This window comes from Lolium rigidum, chromosome 7 (assembly GCF_022539505.1).
Source record: "Lolium rigidum isolate FL_2022 chromosome 7, APGP_CSIRO_Lrig_0.1, whole genome shotgun sequence".
Taxonomy (NCBI): domain Eukaryota; kingdom Viridiplantae; phylum Streptophyta; class Magnoliopsida; order Poales; family Poaceae; genus Lolium; species Lolium rigidum.
In genome coordinates this window covers 301,927,349-301,950,101 of record NC_061514.1, presented here as the reverse complement: position 1 = coordinate 301,950,101, position 22,753 = coordinate 301,927,349, and the positions used below count along the sequence as shown (strand labels likewise).

Sequence of the window (22,753 nt, the reverse complement as noted above, 5' to 3'; positions counted from 1 at the left end):
AGAGACATTTCATGGAATGTAGGTTACTTCAGACTGCATTATGTAGTTCGTCGTAGTTGTAGTACTTATTTTCTGCTCCAGTTACTTGCTGAATTAATATTGCAGTTTATTTTACCATTGCATATAGCACATTACAGATGCTACATATATATAACATACATGTAGAGATTAAGAGATGCATGAAAGCTCTAATAAGGGATGAAAGCTCTCGTGTGTTCAATATTTCAGTTTTACTTGCCATAATTTTTGTTGCTGTAACAAATAAAGGTCGAGATAAGTATTTATGCATAATAATTTCTTAGTTGTTAGCTGCAATGGTATCTCCAATCTAGTGCTAGTGGGCATGCTAGGTTCTATGTGAATGTACCAAATCAAAATAAGAATTGGTATTATGAAATCCGCGTGGGCGGTTGCGGCAGCAGGCTAGCAGTAGCTGCAATCTCTGGCATCTCTCAGCGTCTCTTGCAAAGAAGCTGCAACCTTCTCTGCTCCCTTGTAGTAATTTTATTATGCTATTTGGCCGTTTCGTTTTTGTCAGTTGTGCAATAGATCAGTAGCTGGGAATACCTGTTGTTCTGTCTAGTATAAGCTTCTCATATGTCTCCCCTTGGTTTTACATCCTTATTTTCTAATATGCTTATCTCTTCATGGAGTCCCTTTGCTACATACCATTTCGAGTTACTTTTGGCAAAATATCACCACCGAAAACAATTTAGTTATGTACAATGGATTTGTACATTAAAAAGATGGTCAACACGGATACTGATATACAAGGGTATGCGCCATATGTTCATTCTTCAAGACCGAGCTGATCTTTGGTAGGCTCTGCAATTCTCATATGTCAGGATAAATAAGATTTCATTAATTCAGATATTACTACTATATCTATGGTCTTCATGAACTGATCAACAATTACATATTTGGGAGGCCTGGGAAATCTGGAGATTGTTTTACAGGAGAAGGATGACAAGCTAGTATAATTATCTTCTTGTTGATCTAGATGCTACCCTGACTATGATGATGTGCAACCAGTTGTGGGTCCTTTCACGGTGGGCAGAGCATGCTGGTGGGCCTGGTGGCCTTCGACTTAAGGTACAGTAGCTGCCCACTCTTTTTCTTATAACCTGGTAAATGTACTGTATGGTGTACAATGCTTTTTGTTTTATTTTGCTTGTCAAATTGACTGTAAATTGAGTGGAAATTGAGTGGATGCTAAATGGGGGAATGGGGGTAAAACTTGTAGTATACATGTTGCAGAGCATCAATCAGTTCACCTTGGTTAAGCATGGCATCCAACTTTCTTCAGATTTTGAACACCTATTTGAATTGCGTATGCGTTTTGGATCATTTTTTCTTCATGCAGTAATTGAGTGATAATTTGCAGTTTACATCGCTGTAAACTTAATTGCTGCGGCATAATAAAAGATTTCTTTGGACCAGTCATTTTCTAGCATGTGAGGTCCAGTCATACATGTAAAATTAAAATAAAGGAAGCACACTGTGCCTGATAGTATATGGCAGGGCTTGAGGATTAGTTTAGGAACTAGTTCTATTTCTCAGCAGTGCATAATGAATAGCATAACTCACAGCATCTCTCTCAACTTGATTATTGGGTTTTGATTCTGCCTCGACTGCATAGTATTCTTACATGATGCAATCTTATGATTCATAAGTTTACCCTTCGTATTTGACACACTGTATACTTCGTATCTTCCCCTCTGTTGAGCATTAAATGAGTTCCATTTTGTGCAGCTGCAGCCGCTGATATGAAGGAAGTCGTTCGTGGGCAAGTGATATGAAGTTAACGTCGTCTGACATTATATAGTTTCTTTTGTCCAGATCTAACACGGCTCATGCATTAGCAATTATCACTGATTTGAATTGTGTATACAGTAGCCTTCATATGTAATTACTTGGTATACACATATATTATGTGTATTATTTCATACTATATCTATCGGAGTTCTTAAGTTTCATGACTTTGAATGCACGGTTAATAGGGTCTTGATTTTATGGCGTATTCGGTTCTAGCGTGATTTTGCTGGCACATTAAACCTTCTTACAACTTGATTTTTGAATGAATGCGTAATCGATCAGCCCGGCAATTCTTGCAACCAAATCTATGTCGTTGCCACTTCAGAAGATGCCATCAAAAAGATTACGCTGGTCTGCAGCTGAATGTCTCACGCCGTTTCTTACGTCATTTTCTTACGTCACATGCACATAAGTTCCTAGCTTATGAAGTAACTGGTCTCAGCTAAATTACGTGGCATGCACAGGAAGCGCACGTGTTGCGGCTGATCGATGGGCTGAAGGAATCTTACGTCGCATACCACATTTCCTACGACGCCTGGTGAATGCGGCCGGCCGGGCTGTTGCGCGTGAGCCGGTGGGCGCTCCGCGCGGGATGGCTCGAGCGGCTGGTGCGTAGGCCGGCCCGGGTGCAGAATAATATTCTGCCCCAGGGAGTCAAATAGCGCATCCCTATATATATATATATATATATATATCATTATTTTGTCTATTAATGAAGTATTCTTGATAGCAATGTACGATCGATATAAATGCACGCATATGCGTGTGGGGAAGAAATTAACGATGTGCCACGTATTCGGACACCGTACCATTTTGTCACTTGCTTATTAGTGATAGCATTTTTTGTCCATTTCCACATGTCTCACATTGTGGTCAAGCCCAATCTAGCTGTAGGTATCATCACAATATATCTTTTGTTTGATAGTTTGTAAGCATGGGCATACAATTACAACATTTCATGCATGTCCAGGTGCATGACGACAATAGCAGGCGTGGATCACATTCAGGTTCCTATATTTTAAACGAGCTTAATATTGGGGCAGAGTTTCAAACGAATGGTTGTTTTGCATGTCGCGCAATTACAAAAATGGTTGTTTTGCAGTGCAGTGGGAAGCTCTCAACGGGAGGGATCAGAGAGATCTGCGGCGGCCGGTCAAGTTGTGGCTGGATCACGTTAATCAGACATTGGGATGAGTTTTAAACAAGCGTAATATTTTCTCTCTGTACTAGTCTACTTTGCAAGACATATTATAACTAGGGGTGCCGAATACAAATGTATAGAACTAGGCAGAGCGTTGCATCATATCCTTATGATGGAACTGAACGCCCAAACAATGAAATCATGTAGCATCCAAATAGGAGGTACCACTAGATACTCTCTCGAGGCGGAGCAATTGCTTCCCGTGATGCATTTATTTTCTCTTGTTGCATGCTGAAACATGGGAATCCATGGGAGTACCATGTTCAATGCAGCTTATTACGCTAGTAGGAATATGGCTATATGTAAAATTAAGCTTGCTAATAATGCACACAAAAATAGGTAAAATTAAGCTTACTAATAGTACACACCAAAAAGGCTACGACTACTAGTAATAGTAGCAGCATGTCGAAATAGGGTGTGCTACCAGTTATATACTGACTATCGGTGGCATACTGGCCAAAAGAGTATGCTACTAGTATTTTATGTTCGAGTTGTACCTCACGGCCCAGTTAAGGCATGAACCTCTATCCTACCGATAGCCTTACCTCCGCCATCTAGCTGCGGTAGCAGGACGGTAGAGTGAAGGATATGGTGAGAAGAGAGGGGAAGAGAGGTTGTGGTGAGCAAAAGCTGAGAAAGTGCAGAGAGAGGAGGATGATATGATAGAGCACAATCACGCCTCAAGCGCGAGACGCGTGATGAAGTGATGTGGGAACATAGCGTACGAAGTGCACCTGTTAGAGTTCGCGTGGCCCCGGGGCACCCGTTGCAAGGACACACGTATGACAATGACTTTTCCAATCCACGTAGGAAGCTGATGGGACCCATTGCACCATGGAATTGGAGACCTCCCGCTGGGCGAAGAGCCCCCACCGAGCACCGCGGGACCAAGCATCAATGACATTGGGGCCCGTGGGTGCGAAGGCCCGGCGTCCAGCGGCCGGCGGAGCTGGAGGCACGCACGTGGCAGAGCGAAGCACATGGGAATATTGCGGCTTCCCACCCAATTGGAAACGCGGGTTCCCCCGAGATGTTCCCCCGTGTCCTCCCGAGACTTGCCATCAGACGTCGCTCAGCTTTCAGGAAGACGTTTATAGTCCCCAATGTTGTGTCAGCTGGACTGAATAATGCAAAACAATTAACAAATAAAAATATTAGGCAGATCGTCCAATATTGTGGGTGTATATAGTCCCCAAATTTCATGTTGTTTAGTCTTTATTGAAAAACAAGGATGAATCCGCAAATGAAGTGCTATAGACAAATTGTACATCTAGATAAATGAGAGGTAGCTCGGGTCGTGCATCACACCTTCCTTTGTTCTCTAGTAGACTGCTTGATATCAAAAGACATGAACTATTTGGTGAAAATAAATAAATGAAAAAGGGCAAAACAAACACGGCAATAATTGCAGGCCATCCACGTCCACTGAACAGCCTCGATACGGTCATGCTGTCCTCCTCGTCTTGGTTTGCTCTTGTCACGCTTCAAGTGGTCACCGTGACAAAGGTGCTGCCATTGTCTCTCTTTCATGTGGCCTTGTCAAGGTCACCACTGAGGGGGTGCTGGAGGATCATCTTCTGATGACGAAGAGATTCTATCCTGAATGATTTGTATTTTGTTAAATCTTTGCCGGTCAGGACAGTAGCAATAAGTAGTGCATCAATCTTAATTGCATTTCCGTTTCACTACATCGGATAGAGATTGTAAGACACCCTAAAAATTGAGCCTAACTTTGACTCTGAATTGAATTAGCATATTAAATTCAAATTATATGTACATAATTTTACCATTAGATTCATATTTAAAAGATGTTTCTAACAGAAAAAATTACGACAAATAAATTATATTATTTTGCTAGTTAACTTTATGGCTAAAGTAGGGTTCAAATTTTGGGTGGTGTTATATTAGCACCGCGTCAGGGGTCTCCAAGGAGTAGCTAGCACCCTCACCAAAAATGACATATATACCTGGACATGCACCTGACACGTGACACCATGATGCATTTAGCAGTTGGCATGAAGCTTATGATAAAGGTTGTGTAAGAGCAGATGCACACAAAAAAACGGCATGTCTATTTATTAATTTTTCTAGCCTTAAAAATGTTATTTGGAAAGCATGCAGAGGATCGAAATGAATATCAAGACGTGGCAGCGTGTGGTGGCGCCGCCTTTCTCGTGTGTAGTTGCCAACGACGGCGGAGAATACACGAGAGACGAAGCTTGTAAAGGCGGTCCCTCTCCATCCGCGGCGACGACAATGCCTAGCTCCCTCCTCATGCATGTCTACCATCGACAGTTTCAGACATCGTCGTGAACCAACTCCTCATGTGGGGAGTCCGGACGGTGCCGACAATCCGTTGTCGCGATTTCACCATGCGTATAGGCATCATCACACATCCTCATGCAGAGGTTCCATCGACGGTTTTCAGACCTCGTCATGGACCAACTCCTCTTGAGCATAGCCCGCATGGTGCCGACAGTTCCCCGTTGCGATTTTACCAAGACAGGTGTCAGATTGGAATTCTTATTGGAATAGGTGTTTTTATCTGTTAGGGTGAAAATGTGAAGCCACTGGTTTTGAACTGGTGAAATACCATCCTTCCCAACTAATTTTGTCCGATTTCTCCTTGGTTTTCTTCCTGTGGGGAACTAACTAACACTGGTTTTGGCTGCAAATTGTGGCTTTCAAGCGTGGCCTTAGAGCGTCTCCACTCACGCCCACCACAAAATGGCTTTGGGGGCGACTGGCCCATATCTATTCAATTCCATGAGTCATAATAGCGTCTAAACTCATGAGTCCAGAACTCCAGATGACAGTCGCATCATCCTTATTTATTTTGCTTTTGGATGTGTGATACTAACTAACATGACAGTCGGAGTAACATGTAAATGCAATTAAGATCGAGGTTACACTACTTATAACTATTGTCCTAATTAAGAGCCAAATATTTGTGATAACTGGGAAGATATATACAAATCCCATGCAATAAGTGGTGTACCACATCAAGGGTCTCAAGGAGGACCAAGCACCCTCGCCATAAATGGCATCTGACTCAAATAGCTGGACACGCAACACATGACATCGCGATGCATCTAGTTGGCATGGAATTTATTTACATCTATACTAAGTGCATGTTAAATTCTGAGTTCCAAGGATAATATCCTTTGTTTATAATTATCACAATGTTTATAGTTAGTAAGTATACAATAGGAGAAGACCCATATGTTAAGATATTAAAAAATATCAAGCAATGTTCTTGATATTTAAAATGCCTTATCTTCAAATAAGTGCGCTATTTTTGTATTTTTAACATAGCAAAAAAAGTACCAAAACTACACATAAAAACTGCTATAATCTCCATACCCACAAGTAAACACTTGGCAGTTCGTTAAGTTTTCCTTTGAATGCTTCTTTGCCACAAAGAGAGATTTATGCATGTGTCAACAACGAACACAAATTGAGGATTAATAGAACATAAGAAATTATGACGCACCCTCTTAGTTAGGGTTTCTGGCTCCGGAGGCGATCACGATCGCGCCGTGAGATCTCTTGTACCTCGACGCTGATCCGTCGCGGTTTTGATCCTGCTCTCGCCCTGCTCGTGTCTCTTTCCTGTGTTACCCTCGCAACCTCGGCGTCCCTCCTTCGTGTGAGCGGCGGCGGCTTTGCTAGGGTTTGGCGGCAACAACTCTTGAAGGCCATGGCGGATGCTGGCGGCTCTGGTTCGGTTAAGGATTCAGATGCGGACATTGATGATCTGCTCATGCACTTGGATCTACGTGATGATGAACTCGATGATGTTGAAATTGGGGCGGATGCGGTTAAGGAATTCGAAAAGGATGCTCGTTGGCTAGCGATCGGGAAGGTTCACACCAAGAGAAGCTTCAGCGCTGATGCTCTGTTTGGGAAGATGAAAGCTATTTGGAATCTCTCTCAAGATCCAGTTTGTAGGGAGGTTGGAGAAAATCTATTTGTGTTCCAGATGCACTGCCTGGGGGATTGGAAGAAGGTAGTCCATCAGGGACCTTGGACTTTTCGCGGATGGGCAGTTCTAATTGAGGACTATGATGGTCGGGTAGACCCTGGGAAATTTTCCTTTGGGGGATTGTATGTCTGGGCTCAAATCCATGGCATACCGGAGTTATACCGCAAGGTTCATGTCGTGGATGATCTTGCTCGCCGGATTGGGAAGACCAAGGAGGTCCAGATGTCTCCGAAATTGTTCTATGAAGGGAACTATGTCAGGATACGTGTGCTTGTTGAGGTTTCACGGCCTCTGACCCGAGTTGTTTCTCTTAATATCGAGGGGGAGGGGAAGAAGAGACTGCTGGTCAAGTATGAGAAAATTCCGTTTTTCTGTAAGCATTGTGGCCTGTTGGGGCATAATCATGAGGAGTGTGGGGATGGAGTCTGGACTAAAAAAGAGCTGCAATATGGTGATTTTATGCTTGCTTCACGACGTGCAAACCTACAGAATGTTGAGCCGCGACCTTTTAATCAGCGTGGTCGTGGAGGTCGCTTTGGCAGGGGTGCATATTCTGATTCTCGGAAGCGGTCATCTCAGGAGGCATCGCTTGATGAAGGGGATGAATTATTGGATTCTGCTTCTAGTCCTTTGAAAACTACGGCTATGGAAATTTCTGATGAAAATGTTATGGGTGCCAGGAAACAGTTGGAGTTTGATACTGACCAGGATAAAGAATTGGCCCTGGCCGGACCATCTGATATTGGGAACCCTGAAGAAGTTCCTCCGCCACCCCCTTCTTATACTAATCCTCGTGACCGTACTAAGATACGGAAAACTGCAGTAAATGATGACTTGGCAACATCGGCGGCCTCCTCCGAGGAGGACCGCCGCGCCCAATGACGACATTAGGCTGGAACAGTCGGGGTCTGGGGCTGCCGGCGTCGTTCAAGAGCTCGTCCGTGCGGTACGGACATACAAGCCCTGCTTAGTTTTCATATGTGAGACTAGGCAAAGTAAAGAAAGAGTGGAAAATCTTAGATTTCGACTTGGCATGAAATACTGCTTCCAAGTTCAAGGTGATGGGAAAGGCGGCGGCATTGCACTCTACTGGTCGGAGGATGTTACTGTTGAGCTCCTCTCCTTCGATAACGGCATATCGACGTGCATATTAGCGGTGGCCCCTATGATCATATGTGGAGAGGTACCTTCATCTATGGAGAGCCAAAAGCTGCCGATCGGCATCACATGTGGACCAAACTGCGACAGATGAAAAGTCGCTCTGATAAACCTTGGTTGATTTTGGGGGACTTCAATGAGGCTATGTGGCAAGAGGAGCACTTCTCTAAAACTGCTCGGTCGGAACGCCTTATGATGGATTTTCGTGAGGTTCTGTCGCACTGCGACCTGTATGATATTGGCTTTGTTGGAACACCGTGGACTTTTGATAATAAGAGGAAGGGTGACCAGAATGTTAAAGTTCGGTTGGACAGAGCTGTGGCATCACCCTCGTGGTCCAATCTGTTCCCGGATTTCAGATTGCGGCATATCACATCTTCACGTTCGGACCACTGCCCAATTCTGCTCTCGTCGGATGAAGTGAGCGGGTGTAGATCAAATAAGCCAATACGAAGATACGAGGTTGTCTGGGAGCGTGAGCCGTCCTTGGCGGCAGCTGTAGAGGAAGCTTGGTCTCGGCGTATCCCTGGCAGTGATTTGGGTGCTGTTGAGCACTCTTTCACTGAGATTATGAATAATTTGCAGCGGTGGCGTAGGACTCATTTTAAATCAATACCAAAAGAAATTGAGAGGAAACGAATTATGCTTGAGGAGTTACGGACATTATCTGATGATGCTAGTGTTGCAGCCCGTGTTGGTCTGGAAAAGGAAATGGATGAACTGCTATATAGGGAGGAAATCATGTGGCTGCAACGCTCCAGAATTGCTTGGTTGCGCGAAGGTGATCGGAATACAAAATATTTCCACCGGCGTGCGTCGTGGAGGAGGCGCAAGAACAGGATTCGGAGATTAAAAAGAGAAGACGGGACTTGGACGTCTGATCCAAGTGAAATGGAAAACTTAGCCAGGGATTTTTTTCAGAAGCTATATACCAGGGAGGAGGTTATCCAAACGGCCCCTGTCATCGATACTATGAGGACGTGCATCGATGCGGATATGAATGATAGGCTTTGTGCACCGTTTTCAGAAAAGGAAATCAGTGACGCCCTTTTTCAGATTGGCCCTCTCAAGGCCCCTGGACCAGACGGTTTTCCTGCTCGTTTCCTGCAAAGAAACTGGGATCTTCTGAAGGAAGAGGTGGTTCATGCTGTTCAAACGTTTTTCGCTACTGGTATTATGCCTGAAGAAGTAAATGACACTGCTATTGTGTTAATCCCAAAGAAAAATGACCCAGAAATTCTTAAGGACTTCAGACCTATAAGTCTCTGCAATGTAGTTTTCAAGGTGGTTTCGAAGTGTTTGGTGAATAGATTGAGACCTGTGCTCCAGGATATTATTTCGCCTTCACAGAGTGCATTCATCCCAGGACGTCTTATTACTGATAACGCCCTGATGGCCTTTGAGTGCATTCACTCAATTCAGACGGGTTCAGCGGATCGGAAGAATTTTTGTGCTTATAAGTTGGATATGGCTAAGGCTTATGATCGTGTTGATTGGCGGTTTTTGGAAGGGGTTTTAGCGAAGTTGGGCTTTCACAGTCAATGGATTCGGTGGGTGATGGCGTGCGTTACCACCGTTCGATACTCAGTTCGCTTTAACGGAAATATGTTGGACCCCTTTACTCCATCTCGCGGCATACGCCAAGGTGATCCTCTTTCGCCTTATTTGTTCCTGTTTGTTGCTGACGGCTTGTCTTGTCTTATTCGGAAGGAAATCGAGGCCGGGTCCCTACATGAGCTACATATCTGTCGCCGTGCTCCGGGCATCTCTCACCTCCTGTTCGCGGACGATTGCCTTTTATTCTTTGAGGGCTCGGTGGATCAGGCAAGGGTCATCAAATCCATCCTAGACATATATGAACAAGGCACAGGGCAATTGGTCAGTCTAGGCAAATGCTCTATTATGTATGGCGTGAACTGTACGGATGTAGTGCAAGATCAGATTAAGGGGATTCTGAAGTATGAGACCACCTGCTTTGAAGAAAAATACCTAGGGCTGCCGGTTCCTGATGGACGTATGACTAAAGGGAAATTTAAGTCGACTAAAGGGAAGTTCTCTAAACATGCTAGTGACTGGTCTGGTAAGTACATGTCATCAGGGGCAAAAGACATCTTGATTAAATCTGTGTTGCAGTCTGTATCTACATATGCCATGGGAGTATTCAAATTTCCCACCGGCTTGATTGATGATTTGGAGCGCATTATTCGTGATTTCTGGTGGGGTGATGAGACCAATAAAAGGAAAATGCATTGGTTAGCCTGGGACAAAGTTACTAGGCCCAAAGGATACGGTGGCATTGGCTTTCACGACCTCCACGTTTTTAACCAAGCTCTGTTGGCTCGGCATGCTTGGCGGCTGATCCAGTTTCCTGATAGTCTATGTGCGAGGGTGCTCAAAGCTAGATACTATCCCTCTGGCCATCTGTTGGATACGGCTTTCATCCAAAATCAGTCTCAAACTTGGCAGGGTATTGTGCATGGTCTTGACCTGCTGAAAGAAGGTATTATATGGCGAATTGGTACAGGTTCGAGTGTTAAAATTTTTCGGGATAATTGGATTCCCAGGCCGGGAGCTCTTAAATTGGATGGGAGACGACATCTCTCGCGTCGCAAGTGGGTGTCGGAGCTCATAAACCAAGAAACCAGAATGTGGGATGAAGCTGCTGTCCGCGAGTGTTGCCTGCCACATGACGCTGAAATAATTCTCGGTATCAAGTTACCTGCTCGTGCGACTGATGATTTTGTAGCATGGACTGGGGAGCACACTGGCATTTTCAGTGTCCGATCTGCATATCGGATTGGGCTGCAGGCTAGGCTGTCCTCTCTCTCTGGCGGACAATCAAGTGCCGAACCTATGGGTGAACGGAAAATTTGGGACCTTGTTTGGAAAGCTGCTGTTCCGCCGAAGCTCAGGATCTTTGCCTGGAAGGTTGCATCGGACTCTCTGGGAACTAAACAGAATCTAAGCCGGCGTATTGCTTCGGTGAATCCGACATGCTCGCTATGCGGCTGTAAGGCCGAAGACTCCCACCATGCTCTGATTGCATGTACCCTGGCTCGGGCTCTACGTTACGAGCTGCGAGCACACTGGTCACTCCCGGATGAGTCAGCCTTTGAAGTGAATCATGATGAATGGATCTTCACGCTCCTGAGCAATGCCACTAAGGATCAACGGCCTAAAATTCTCTTCCTTTTGTGGCGGGTCTGGCACCATCGAAACAATATTGTGCATGGGGATGGAAAGGCATCGGTCTCAGCCTCTGTACCGTATTTAGTGAATTACCACCGCTCTTTTACAGGGGTTGGGGATGAGGCGATTAAGGCGCTGTCCTGGTCGCCACCGCCATTTGGCTCTATCAAAGTTAATGTTGATGCAGGGTGGGATTCTATGTCAAAACTAGCTGGCGTTGGTATCATTATCCGCGACCATTTGGGGCATCCTATCCTTGCTGATTGGAAGCCAATTACTGGCTGTGCAAGTGCACAAGAGGCGGAGGTTATTGCATGTCTAGAAGGTCTCCGACACCTGACGGCAATCCGTCGGTGGCCTGCCTCTTTGGAGTCTGATTGTTCTTGGGCGGTGCAGGTGATAATGGATGATACGGTGGTGCATGCTCTGGATTGGACCACGATTTTAGAAGCTCGTGAACTGTTGAAGATTTCTAGCGACGTCTCCTTAGCTAAAATAGATCGGAGTCAGAATAGTGTTGCTCATGTTCTAGCACATTTAGGAAAGTCTGGCTTTTCGGGTTGTATGAGTGACTCAGTCCCTGACTGCGTTCGGGATCTGATCACTGCGGATTGTATGAACACTGTGTAATCTCTCGGCAGCAGGTTTCTTACGCACTCTTTTCCTTACCAGGGTACCTAAGGGGACTAGAAGGTTTTTAATGAGGCGGCCTGTTTGCTTTATAATATAAGTGTTCTTACATCAAAAAAAAAAAAAACAACGAACACAAATTATAAAATGCATTTTTGGAAAGAAAGAAAGAGACATATATATCATTATTTTGTCTATTAATGAAATATTCTTCATAGCAATGTATGGTTGATATAAATGCACACATATACGTGTCGGGAAGAAATTAACTATGTGCCATGTCGACAATTTCTGAGAGCGTAACATTTTGTCTCTTACTTATTAGGGATAGGATTTTTCGTCCATTTCCCGGTCCAGCTGTAGGTATCATCATAATATATCTTTTGTTTGATAGCTTGTAAGCATGGGGATATAATTAAAAAATTGCATTCATGTCTAGGTGCATGACGACAACAGCGGGCGTGGATCACATGCAGCTTCATCTCTTCTATAAAACACTACTCCACCTTAGGACCATAAGGAAAATTATATAATACATCAGTCTTAGTTATTTACATATATTATCCTCATAAACTAATTATTTAATTATGAAAATCTAAAGTAATAAAAATTATGATAATATGTAAATTTGTTATAAATATCATCTAAAATATGAAATACAGTACACTTATACGTTGAGACATCAACTGTCTGTGATCCAATAATTGATGTTTAGGACCTATTTGATTTACATCATTCCTTAATTGTACCCTTTGGATAAACTAGGATAAGAATTGTTTAGTGCACCACACAGAAACAATTGAATTGTCTCAAAATATTTGATTGGATGGAAATTTTCCGCCAAAAAACGTCTCAATGAAATTATTTTGACAGTTCACAAGTGTAATTTTTAAATCCAGAAAAGACCTATAAAGTTTGCTTTGGTTAACCATGTTTACATATGCATTTGAAGATAATTTTCTAATTTCTTATCAAGATAGAGGAGTCGACGATGATGTATCAAGCCGGAAGATGAAAAAGCTCGGACTGGTATTCTCATAGATACTATAAAGCACATGATGCACATATTTTGTTTTTAGTTTGAATCAATAACATCGGATTGTGTTGTCTCGATTTGTTGGTAGTTATATATGTCACCAAAGGCACTGGTGCATTTTCTTGACCAATGACTGCGTGTTCAAGTGGGCAATGATTTATGAATCATTTGTTTAAGGTGCCCATATCAGTGAAATTAAAGTGGTGACGGGACAGTAAAAATGTTACCAGCGAGTCTTTTTGCCTCTATCCAATTTGTCGCTCTGCACTAGTAGTAACATATCCAGCTTTTTTCGAGAAGGGAGCATAGCCTGCATACAAGTGATGCATACGACCTTTATTTAGATTTTATTAAACAGAGGTATGCTGAAGAAATTACAACACAAAACCCGAAGCCACCACACAACAGCTACAAACCCAGCAATGGGTGAAGAGACATGTCCTCACAGCCTTTGCCCTAAAAAAAACTAACGCCCCATCAGCAAAAAAAAAGCACCGGGGGCATCGTTGACTCGTCCTATGGTGAAACAAGTGGACATGACCCGCGTAGAAGATCCTCCGCGAGCACCCCATGCTCTCGCTTCAGAAACCGTCACCTCCATCAACCGCTGGTCCATCTTCAAGGTATAGCTCCGCATAGCTCCTGATAGATCTTGTAGCACCACCGTCCAGCTGTTGCTCACAAAAACAATGCTCTCGCGAGGGAGAGTGACACCAACTACGCCACCATTGTCCGACCTGAGATACCTGGGTCTGCAGTTTCCGTCGGAAAAGCAACTGGATTAAAGTGAAAGCAGACCGCAATGGTCAGACCGAAGTGGGACATGGTTTCACCGGTGGATGTACCACCCCACTCACCACCAAAGCATCCGGCCGACCACCCCCGGTAGAGGAGGGGGCCACCACAAAGCCACTAACTCGTTGACGAGGCCGCTGCCGCCAACTCCCATCACCTGATCAAATTGTAACCAACATAAAGGAGGCGAGTACCACCCGTGGGGAGGGGCAACAGGGCCCGCCGACCACTACCACTCTCAGCTGCGCCGCGCCAAGGGGTCCAGATCGATAGCCATTGGGATCTCCCCGCTGCCAGCTGCTTCACCGGCCGTCGTCTGAATGTCAAAGAATATGCCCCCATTGAGAGGCAGGATTTTTTTTCCACAGGCTAGTTAAAGGATTAAAGCTGATTTCAGTTTTTTAGGTTGTGGACGTACATACATGTGTGCATCTGCATCAGCATTGTCTGATTAATTCCTGTTCACTTCTTTCTTTAACGTCCTTGAATTAAGTTCCAGGGATAACCGGATAGGTGCTGCATATATGTGCGGTCTGGAATGAACGATGAGGTATTTATATTTCTTCCTTCTTTTTGTGTACGTGGAGAAGCTAGAAAGGGCGTGTCATACGTTTTGCTCTCCAAGCTTCTATAAATACCAAAGGTCTGGAGCAATACATGCATCAACAGCCCACAGCTTATAACAAGCAAATACACATACATACTCAAGAACAGTCTCAAAGTTAGCAACAATGGCTTCTGGTGCTCAGGTGAAGATGATTGCCATTGCCATGATGCTGGCCATTGTGCTCGTCGTCGCTGCTAATGCGGAACCAGATCCCTCACATAAGAAGGATATCTGCATCGACAAGACGGACAAGGTTCCTGGTGCCACTGCCTGCATCTGCTCCAAGAACTGTGCATGTGCCGGAAAGTGCATATTAGCTGGTGGTGATGGTGATGAGGTCAAGACCTGCTTCGTCGAATGCGTCCTGAAGAACGACTGCAAGTGCAATGCTGAAGGTTCCAGCGACCCAGCACCACAGGCTAATAAGTAGACTGATGTTTGAAGCTTCAACATGCTGCCAGGTCTGCGTCCACATGTGCACACAGTTTATTTGAGTTTCGTGAGTTCTAATAATGTATGTTTAAACTCCTCATACACATGTCCCTGGCATGAAACGTATTGCTGGGGGGCGTTTGTGTTACGTTGATAATAAGATGTTAATGACAGCCTATATATGCAGCAAGTCACGTGTACAATGACATTGCCACATATATTGCTGGAAAATAAATACGTATATGTGTGTCTTCTTATTTGTACCACTGTAATAATAAAGTTGTACGCTGGCGCACAGTAATTATATATGGTTATTCTAATATTATGGATATTCCCTGTCTTGCTTTAGTTAATGTTGAAACTGTTTAATAATATTTTATTTGTCACTATGTTTTGCCTTGCCCTAATGGTGCACCAGCATATCCTTATGTGTTGTGCGGGCAACCTTATGTAATACTACCACAAGAAAATGAATGGCCTTTTGTCTTGGCTATTAGCCTGGGATTTTAATATTTTGAGAAGGAGAGAGGATAAAAGTAATAACAATTTCAACCCTCACTGGTCTTTTGTCTTCAATGCCATCATCGAAAATTTAAACCTAAAAGAGATTGCTCTTACTGGGAGGCAATTTACGTGGGCTAGTAGGAGAACAAATCCAACTTATGAAAAGTTAGATAGGGTTTTGGCGAGTGTTGAATGGGAACAAAAATTCCCTCTAGTTACTGTCAGAGCACTTACACGTGCTGGTTCGGATCATACACCTGGTTCGGATCATACACCTTTGTTAATTGATTCCGGACAAAATGCACACAGGGGGTAATAAACCACGTTTCTCCTTTGAGTTGTCTTGGTTACAACAGGAAGGTTTTTATGAAATGGTTCCAGCTGAATGGGCATCTGTGCCCCAGGGGACCTCACCGATTCATACATGGCAACAAAAAATCAGACACTTAAGGCGTTATTTGAGAGGATGGGCGAAAAATCTGAGTGGAAAATATAAAAAGGAAAAATAACGTTTATTAAGTATTATTGATAGTTTGGATATACAGGCTGAGTCTATTCCACTGTCAACTTTGCAAAGGGAAAATCTGAAATTGGCACATGATTGTTTAAACAAACTTCGTCGTGATGAGGAGCAAAAATGGGCTCAAAGGGCGAAAGTTAAACATGTACAAGAGGGGGGTAATAACACGAAGTATTTTCACCTAATTGCGAATGGTAAGCATAGAAAGAAAAAAATATTTCAGTTGGAACAAGATGAAGGAACAATTGTAGGAGATGAAAATTTGAAAACCTACATAACCGAATTTTACAAGAAATTGTTTGGGGAGCCTGAGCCGAACTCCTTCTCTTTGATGGAGGAGCGTGTTACAGATATACCACAATTAACACAACAAGAGAACGATCTGCTGATAGCACCTTTCACCGAGGAGGAAGTCTTTGAGGCTATCTCCCAGATGGAACATAATAAATCCCCGGGGCCTGATGGTTTTCCAGCGGAGTTTTATCAACACTTTTGGAATGTAATTAAGCATGATTTTATGGCTTTGTTCACAGAATTCCATAAGGGAGAGCTGCCTCTTTATAAACTAAATTTTGGAGTCATCACTTTGCTACCAAAGAAAAAAATGCAGTTCAAATCCAGCAGTATAGACCAATTTGTTTACTCAATGTGAGTTTCAAAATATTTACTAAAGTGGCGACTATTAGAACTTCCGGTTTAATTCATAAGGTTATCAAACCAACCCAAACGGCCTTCATGCCCGGCCGCCATATCCTAGAGGGGGTTGTGGTGTTACACGAAGCTACTCATGAAATTAACCGAAAAAAGATGGATGGGGTTCTTTTTAAGATAGATTTTGAGAAGGCTTATGATAAAGTCAAATGGCCCTTTCTCCAACAAGTGTTGCGGATGAAGGGTTTTGATCCAATGTGCTGCGATTTTATCAAACAATTCGTCCAGAGGGGAAGTGTCGGAATTAGGGTCAATGATGACATTGGCCATAATTTCCAAACTAGAAAAGGGTTGAGACAAGTGATCCTTTCTCGCCTATTCTCTTCAATATAGTGGCTGATGTGTTAGCAATCATGATAGCACGAGCAAAAGAGGAGGGTCAAGTAGGAGGCCTCATCCCTCATTTGGTGGAGGGGGAGTTTCGATTCTCCAATACGCCGATGATACCATTTTGTTTTTAGAAAATGACATTGAAAAGGCTATTAACATGAAACTAATACTTTCTATGTTTGAACAATTATCTGGTCTGAAAATAAATTTCCATAAGAGTGAAATCTTCTGTTTTGGGAAGGCTAAAGAAAAGGAATATGAATATAGATAGATATTTGGTTGTGAGGTTGGAGCTTTACCAATTAGATATCTGGGGATACCAGTTCATCATCGGAAGCTTAGAAATGCCGAGTGGAATCCTGTAGAAAGTCGATTTGGTGCTAAGCTAGGTTGTTGGCGTAGCAAATTACTTTCTTATGGTGATCGATTAGTGTTAATCAACTCCGTTTTGACAAGTCTTTCAATGTTTATGCTCTCTTTTCTTGAAATACCGGTGGGAGTGAGAAAGCGATTGGATTTCTATCGCTCTGGCTTCTTTTGGCAAACAGATGAAACAAAGAAAAAATATAGACTTACAAAGTGGATTATGGTTTGTAGACCCAAAGACCAAGGAGGGCTAGGTATTGAGGTCCTTGAATTAAAAAACAAGTGCCTGTTAAGTAAATGGTTGTTCAAAATTCTCACTGAGGAGGGAATGTGGCAACAAATTTTATCTAATAAATATTTGAAAAATCATACGTTGGCACAAGTAGAAAGTAAACCTACTGACTCCCCTTTTTGGAAAGGTCTTATGAAAGTTAAGAATGATTTCTTTAGTAGAGGTTTTTTTAAAATTGGTACCTGGGATTCAGTCCGTTTTTGGGAGGATACTTGGTTAGGGAACACCCCGTTGGTCCAACAATATCCATCTTTATATAATATAGTGCAGCAAAAAAAAAATCGGTGGCTACTGTGTTAGCACAATCTCCGATTAACATAACTTTCCGACGAAATCTGAATGATCAAAAATGGACCCAGTGGCTGCACCTATGTCAACGCCTCATACAAGTGCGGTTATCAAATAATTCGGATAAGTTTGTGTGGAAACTTAATGATTCTGGTATCTTTTCAGTTAAATCAATGTACCTTGACTTGATGCAGGGGCATACAATCTTTCTACGGAAGTATTTGTCGAAGTTAAAAATTCCGTTAAAAATCAAGATCTTCATGTGGTTTCTCAATAGCAAAGTATTACTGACTAAGGATAACTTGATTAAAAGGAATTGGAAAGGGTGTACAAAATGTTGTTTTTGTAATGAATCAGAAACTCTACAACACCTCTTTATAGATAGTCCTTTTGTTAAGATTATTTGGCGTATGATATATTTAACTTATAATTTGCCTCCTCCGGCTAATGTTACCAATATGTTTGGGAATTGGCTTAATGGAGTTAATAAACAGGATAAAGAAAGAATACGGATTGGCATTTCAGCTGTATGTTGGTCTATATGGACAACTAGAAATGACATTATCTTTAACAGAGAAACGGGAACTAACTTTTTGCAGGTAATCCGACGTGCAACTCACTGGATTCAGCAATGGGCGCTGCTTCTACCGGAAGATCAGCGGGAGAATATGGCTATTGGGTGCAACCGTTGCTAACGGGTTACTCATGACTTCTTTTTCCAGGCTACTGGGTGGCGGCACACTAGTAGACTCCAAGATGTTTAAGATGATTCTGTTTTTCATTTTTAAATGGTTGATACTTGTCTCAACCTTACCTGCTATATGTTGTAAAACTGCTATAGTAATGCTGAACTTCGCTTTATTAATAAAGGCCGTATGCATCATTTTGATGCAGAGGCTGGGCTCCGCCCCTTTTCGAAAAAAAAAACAAGAAAATGAATGGCATGCCAGTAAAGTACTATGTGAATTAAACCAGAGGGAGTAGTAAGTTGTAACAGAGAGGAAGAATTTTTCAGATTTTTTCTATAATCTGCAATACGTAAGCCATCTTCATTTTCTTGATATTGCTTGCGTCACGAGTTCTTGCGAAGGTTGTATGTCTCTTTTCAACCTATTAAAGTCCAAATCATTGGGCCCCGCGCGAAACTGAAAAAAAAGGAAAATAAAATAACACATTTCGGAGCAATGGAAAGTAGACGCTTAGTTCAAATTTGGCCCGATTCCAGTGAAATCTGCGGGAGACGGTGGAGGATCCTATGGATTTCCGGAGACCTAGTGCGTGAAGCAGGCGTGTGGAACGCGTATTATAGGTGTTCTTATAACGTTGTGCATAGGTTTCCCTCAGGCGTAGTTTGCGCCCCTTGTATCCGCTTCACAAAATGGAAATCGGGCATTCCGTGGCCATGATGGTAAAACCCCTCACAAAGCATTGATTCCTATCACAGGGCACACGGATGTGCGCAATATGATATTTTTCCGAAAAACTATGCATGTCCGTTGGTCATAACCTAGCTGGTTTGACATATAAGTCATACAATTCCGTAGGTGGTAGGGCATTTCATGAATGTTTTTTCGGAATAATTGACGTATTCAAGTTTGATTTTTTTTCTCGCAAGCAGGTCACCTAAAATGACACCACGTGAACGTTCTCCTTTTTCTGATTTTTTTAAGAGAATTTTGCTCAATTTAGGACCCACCGGAATGACTTTTTGCAAGAACGCGTGTTGCGAGAGACACCGGAGGGAACCACACAAAACCGACATCATACCTCTGATAAAACAACACGCCGTGGACCTAAAAATGAAAAACGTGTTGCGAGGTATGTAAACCTTGTTGCAGAACTGTTCTCTATTTTTGTGTGTAGGTTTCGTGCCATTGCAAATTCATTTTCTTGTAGCTACTTCATAAAAAAACCTTGTTTTCGGCGCTAGGAAAATGAAAAATAGGTTTTCATGGCTAGGAATGGAAAACTTAAAAATATATCTTCCCGCCATGTACGCAATATGGACTCGTTCCGGCAAACTATGTCATACTTGAGGTCATGATCTAGCTTATTTGCCCTAAGACACAGAACTCCCTAAGAGGTAGCTTATTTTGTGAAGGGTTTTTCATAATTATTATTGTATTCCAATTTCGTATATTTGTCTCGCAAGTAGTGACATGAGATTAACTTGTCAATGCATACAGGTTGTATTATAGGGTTTCGCGGAAAGTAGAGGGCAAGTAGATCTCGAAGGTTTCAGCCGAAAAGGTGCTCGACTGCTAAAAACTAGGGTTTGTGTTGACAATGAATCGATCCTTTCTTTCTCCCTCGGCTCCCCCTTATATAGGAGGTGGAGCCGAGGCTTTCGTATCGTACAAGTTACAAAACAGTGAGAGACTCTTTGAGTTCGTACCGTACAATTACAAATCTCATTATTCCTAATCTATCTCCATCTTCCATATCGACGTTTTATTGGGCTACCGGACTTTGTAATCTTCGGGTCATGTGCCTTCAGTAATCCCCGGGTACCTTCTTCGGCAGGCCCATTCGGGATGCCTATGTCAGTAGCCCCCGAAATTTTGCTTGAATGGTAGAGTCGAGTAAAATCTCCATCGTAAAGTCAATTAATAATTTTCGAGTTACCACACATTTTCTCTAAAATATTTATATTTTGCCTAGGGATAATGGTAGATGGGGTTGGTTCATCTGACGGATCAAGTACCAATTAACTGCTCTTGTGGCAAACCCGCGAAACCATACTTACGGGTCAAGTCCCTAGACTCGACCTCGGTATACTGGCGTAATTCGATGTGTACCGCTTAAGATCTTACCATCCAGTCATAGTTTATCGAGTACCTAACGCGTCCGCTAGGATTTTTCTTCGCGTCTGTTGACACGGATAAAGTAGTAGAGCACATTCGGGTGCGATACCACGCCTCTGAGGACGGATCCTGGGGACTCACCTTCGTAAAATATTATGGCATCCAGAATTTATTGTCGCGCTCTGGGAACTTATTGTCGAGTGCCTTTCTCGGCTGCTGGATTTGCTAATTTTTTCGAGATGCTGATGATAATATCTTGATCTCCCGATGGGAGTACATGGCAAGTTATATGTAACTCGAAGATGTACGACAATGATTTCTCGCTTTATCTTTTGTCTTGCCATCTGGTTTTTCCTTCCGCTTCTCATGTTTTATCGGGTGCGCGACAAGCGCTCCCGATGGGAGTAGCCCCCGAGGCTACAGACGAGTGCTTGCACTTGAGTATTGGCTCAACTCGTAGTGCTTATACCTTCTATATTTTTGGACTTGTCGCTATTTTTCTTTCTTTTTTATTTTCATCGGGTGCGCGACCAGCGCTCCCGATGGGAGTAGCCCCCGAGGCTACAGGAAAGTATTTATACTTGGTTGTAGGCTCAGCCTTTGCTACTATAACCAACTCTATATTTTTTCTTTCGGCTTCATCTCTTATCAGAAGTATGAACAATACTTTTAATAAGAGTAGCCCCCGAGCATATGAACAAATCTCGGATTTGGTCATGGGCTCTCGAAGTTTCTTTGTTGGACCACTCTAATTTCCTTTGTCGCTATCTTGGATGAAACCACTCGAAGTTTTCTCTTTTTGACGATGTCATTGCTGACGATTGCCACGATTATCTCCTCGGGAAAACACGGCTCCTGTCACTGCACTGATACGTGGGCCCAAAGTTCTGCGCCATTGACACGTTGCGCAAGTGGGGGGCACACGTCATCCGTAATTTCCGGCACGCGCGCAGTAACTCCCGTCGAGTAACTTCACGCTGAAAATACCATTCTGCCCTTGTGGACACGCGTAAGGCTTAAAATGCATCTCCTTTTTATCCAACGGCGAGATGGATCAACTCATTGCTATAAAGTCACCGCATCTTCTTCCTTTTTCCCCTTCGCCGCGTCGCACATCTTCTTCCTCTCTCTGCTTCCGCCATTGCTATTCCTCTGAGCTCCTCAATCCCTCGCTCTCTTTCGCTCCGCTGTTCCACCAAAGCGCTCCCCCATGCCGCCGCGCACGAAGCTGACGAAGCCCATAGCTCCGGGCACCAACGCTTCGATGGACAAGGCTGAGGTCTCTCGATGGGAGCACTCCAAGATCTCCAACCAGGATCAAAGGACGCTCAAGAAGCTTGGCCTGCTGAAGAAGCAGGACTCGCTGATCTTTCCTGGCGACGAGAGCTTCCCGCGTCCTCCTATCGGATATCGGGTAACTTTCATTGACCACCTCATTCGTGGTCTCTCCACCCCTATCCACGAATTCCTTCGTGGTCTTCTCTTTCTCTACGGGATCCAGCTACACCAGCTGACCCCAAACTCCATCCTCCACATCTCTATTTTTACTACTTTGTGCGAGTGCTTCCTCGGCACCCATCCTCACTGGGGCTTGTGGAAGCGCATTTTCTACCTCCGGCGCAACAATTCCCGCAACATCGTCTACAATGTGGGCGGCGTTTGCATCTGCGTCCAACCCGAAATTGACTATTTTGACATCAAATTCCCCGACTCTGTCCAAGGGTGGCGCAAAAGATGGTTGTACATCCAGGACGAGTACGAAAACTCCCAGGAATATGGCATTGCTCCCTTTGAAGCTGCCGAAGAAATTCTCAGGCGCCGATCTTGGGACGTAGAGGTCACTGCCGAAGAAAAGACGACCACTGAAGCCCTGATGAGGCGCATCCATCAGCTCCAGAACACCAATGGAGAGGAACTCTCGGGTGTTCAATTAACTGCTTACTTCCTCAGGATCAGGGTGCAGCCTCGGCAGGCTCGCAAAAATACCCCTTTGGATGTACTCCGGCGAGAAAGATGTTAACCGCTTGTCCAAGGATCTCTCTGTGAAAGACTTGGAGAAGCTCATCCGACGTTTTTCCTCCTTGAGCAAG

At 43.5% G+C, this 22,753-nt stretch overlaps 1 protein-coding gene across 1 annotated transcript; it reads left to right on the top strand.

The window, feature by feature from the left end:
- The first annotated feature begins 14,540 nt into the window (after window positions 1-14,540).
- LOC124670270 lies at window positions 14,541-14,921 on the top strand. The gene has a single exon (XM_047206772.1). It carries the CDS (start codon window positions 14,541-14,543, stop codon window positions 14,844-14,846), a length of 306 nt encoding a protein of 101 aa, XP_047062728.1. The 3' UTR covers window positions 14,847-14,921.
- Window positions 14,922-22,753: the final 7,832 nt, after the last annotated feature.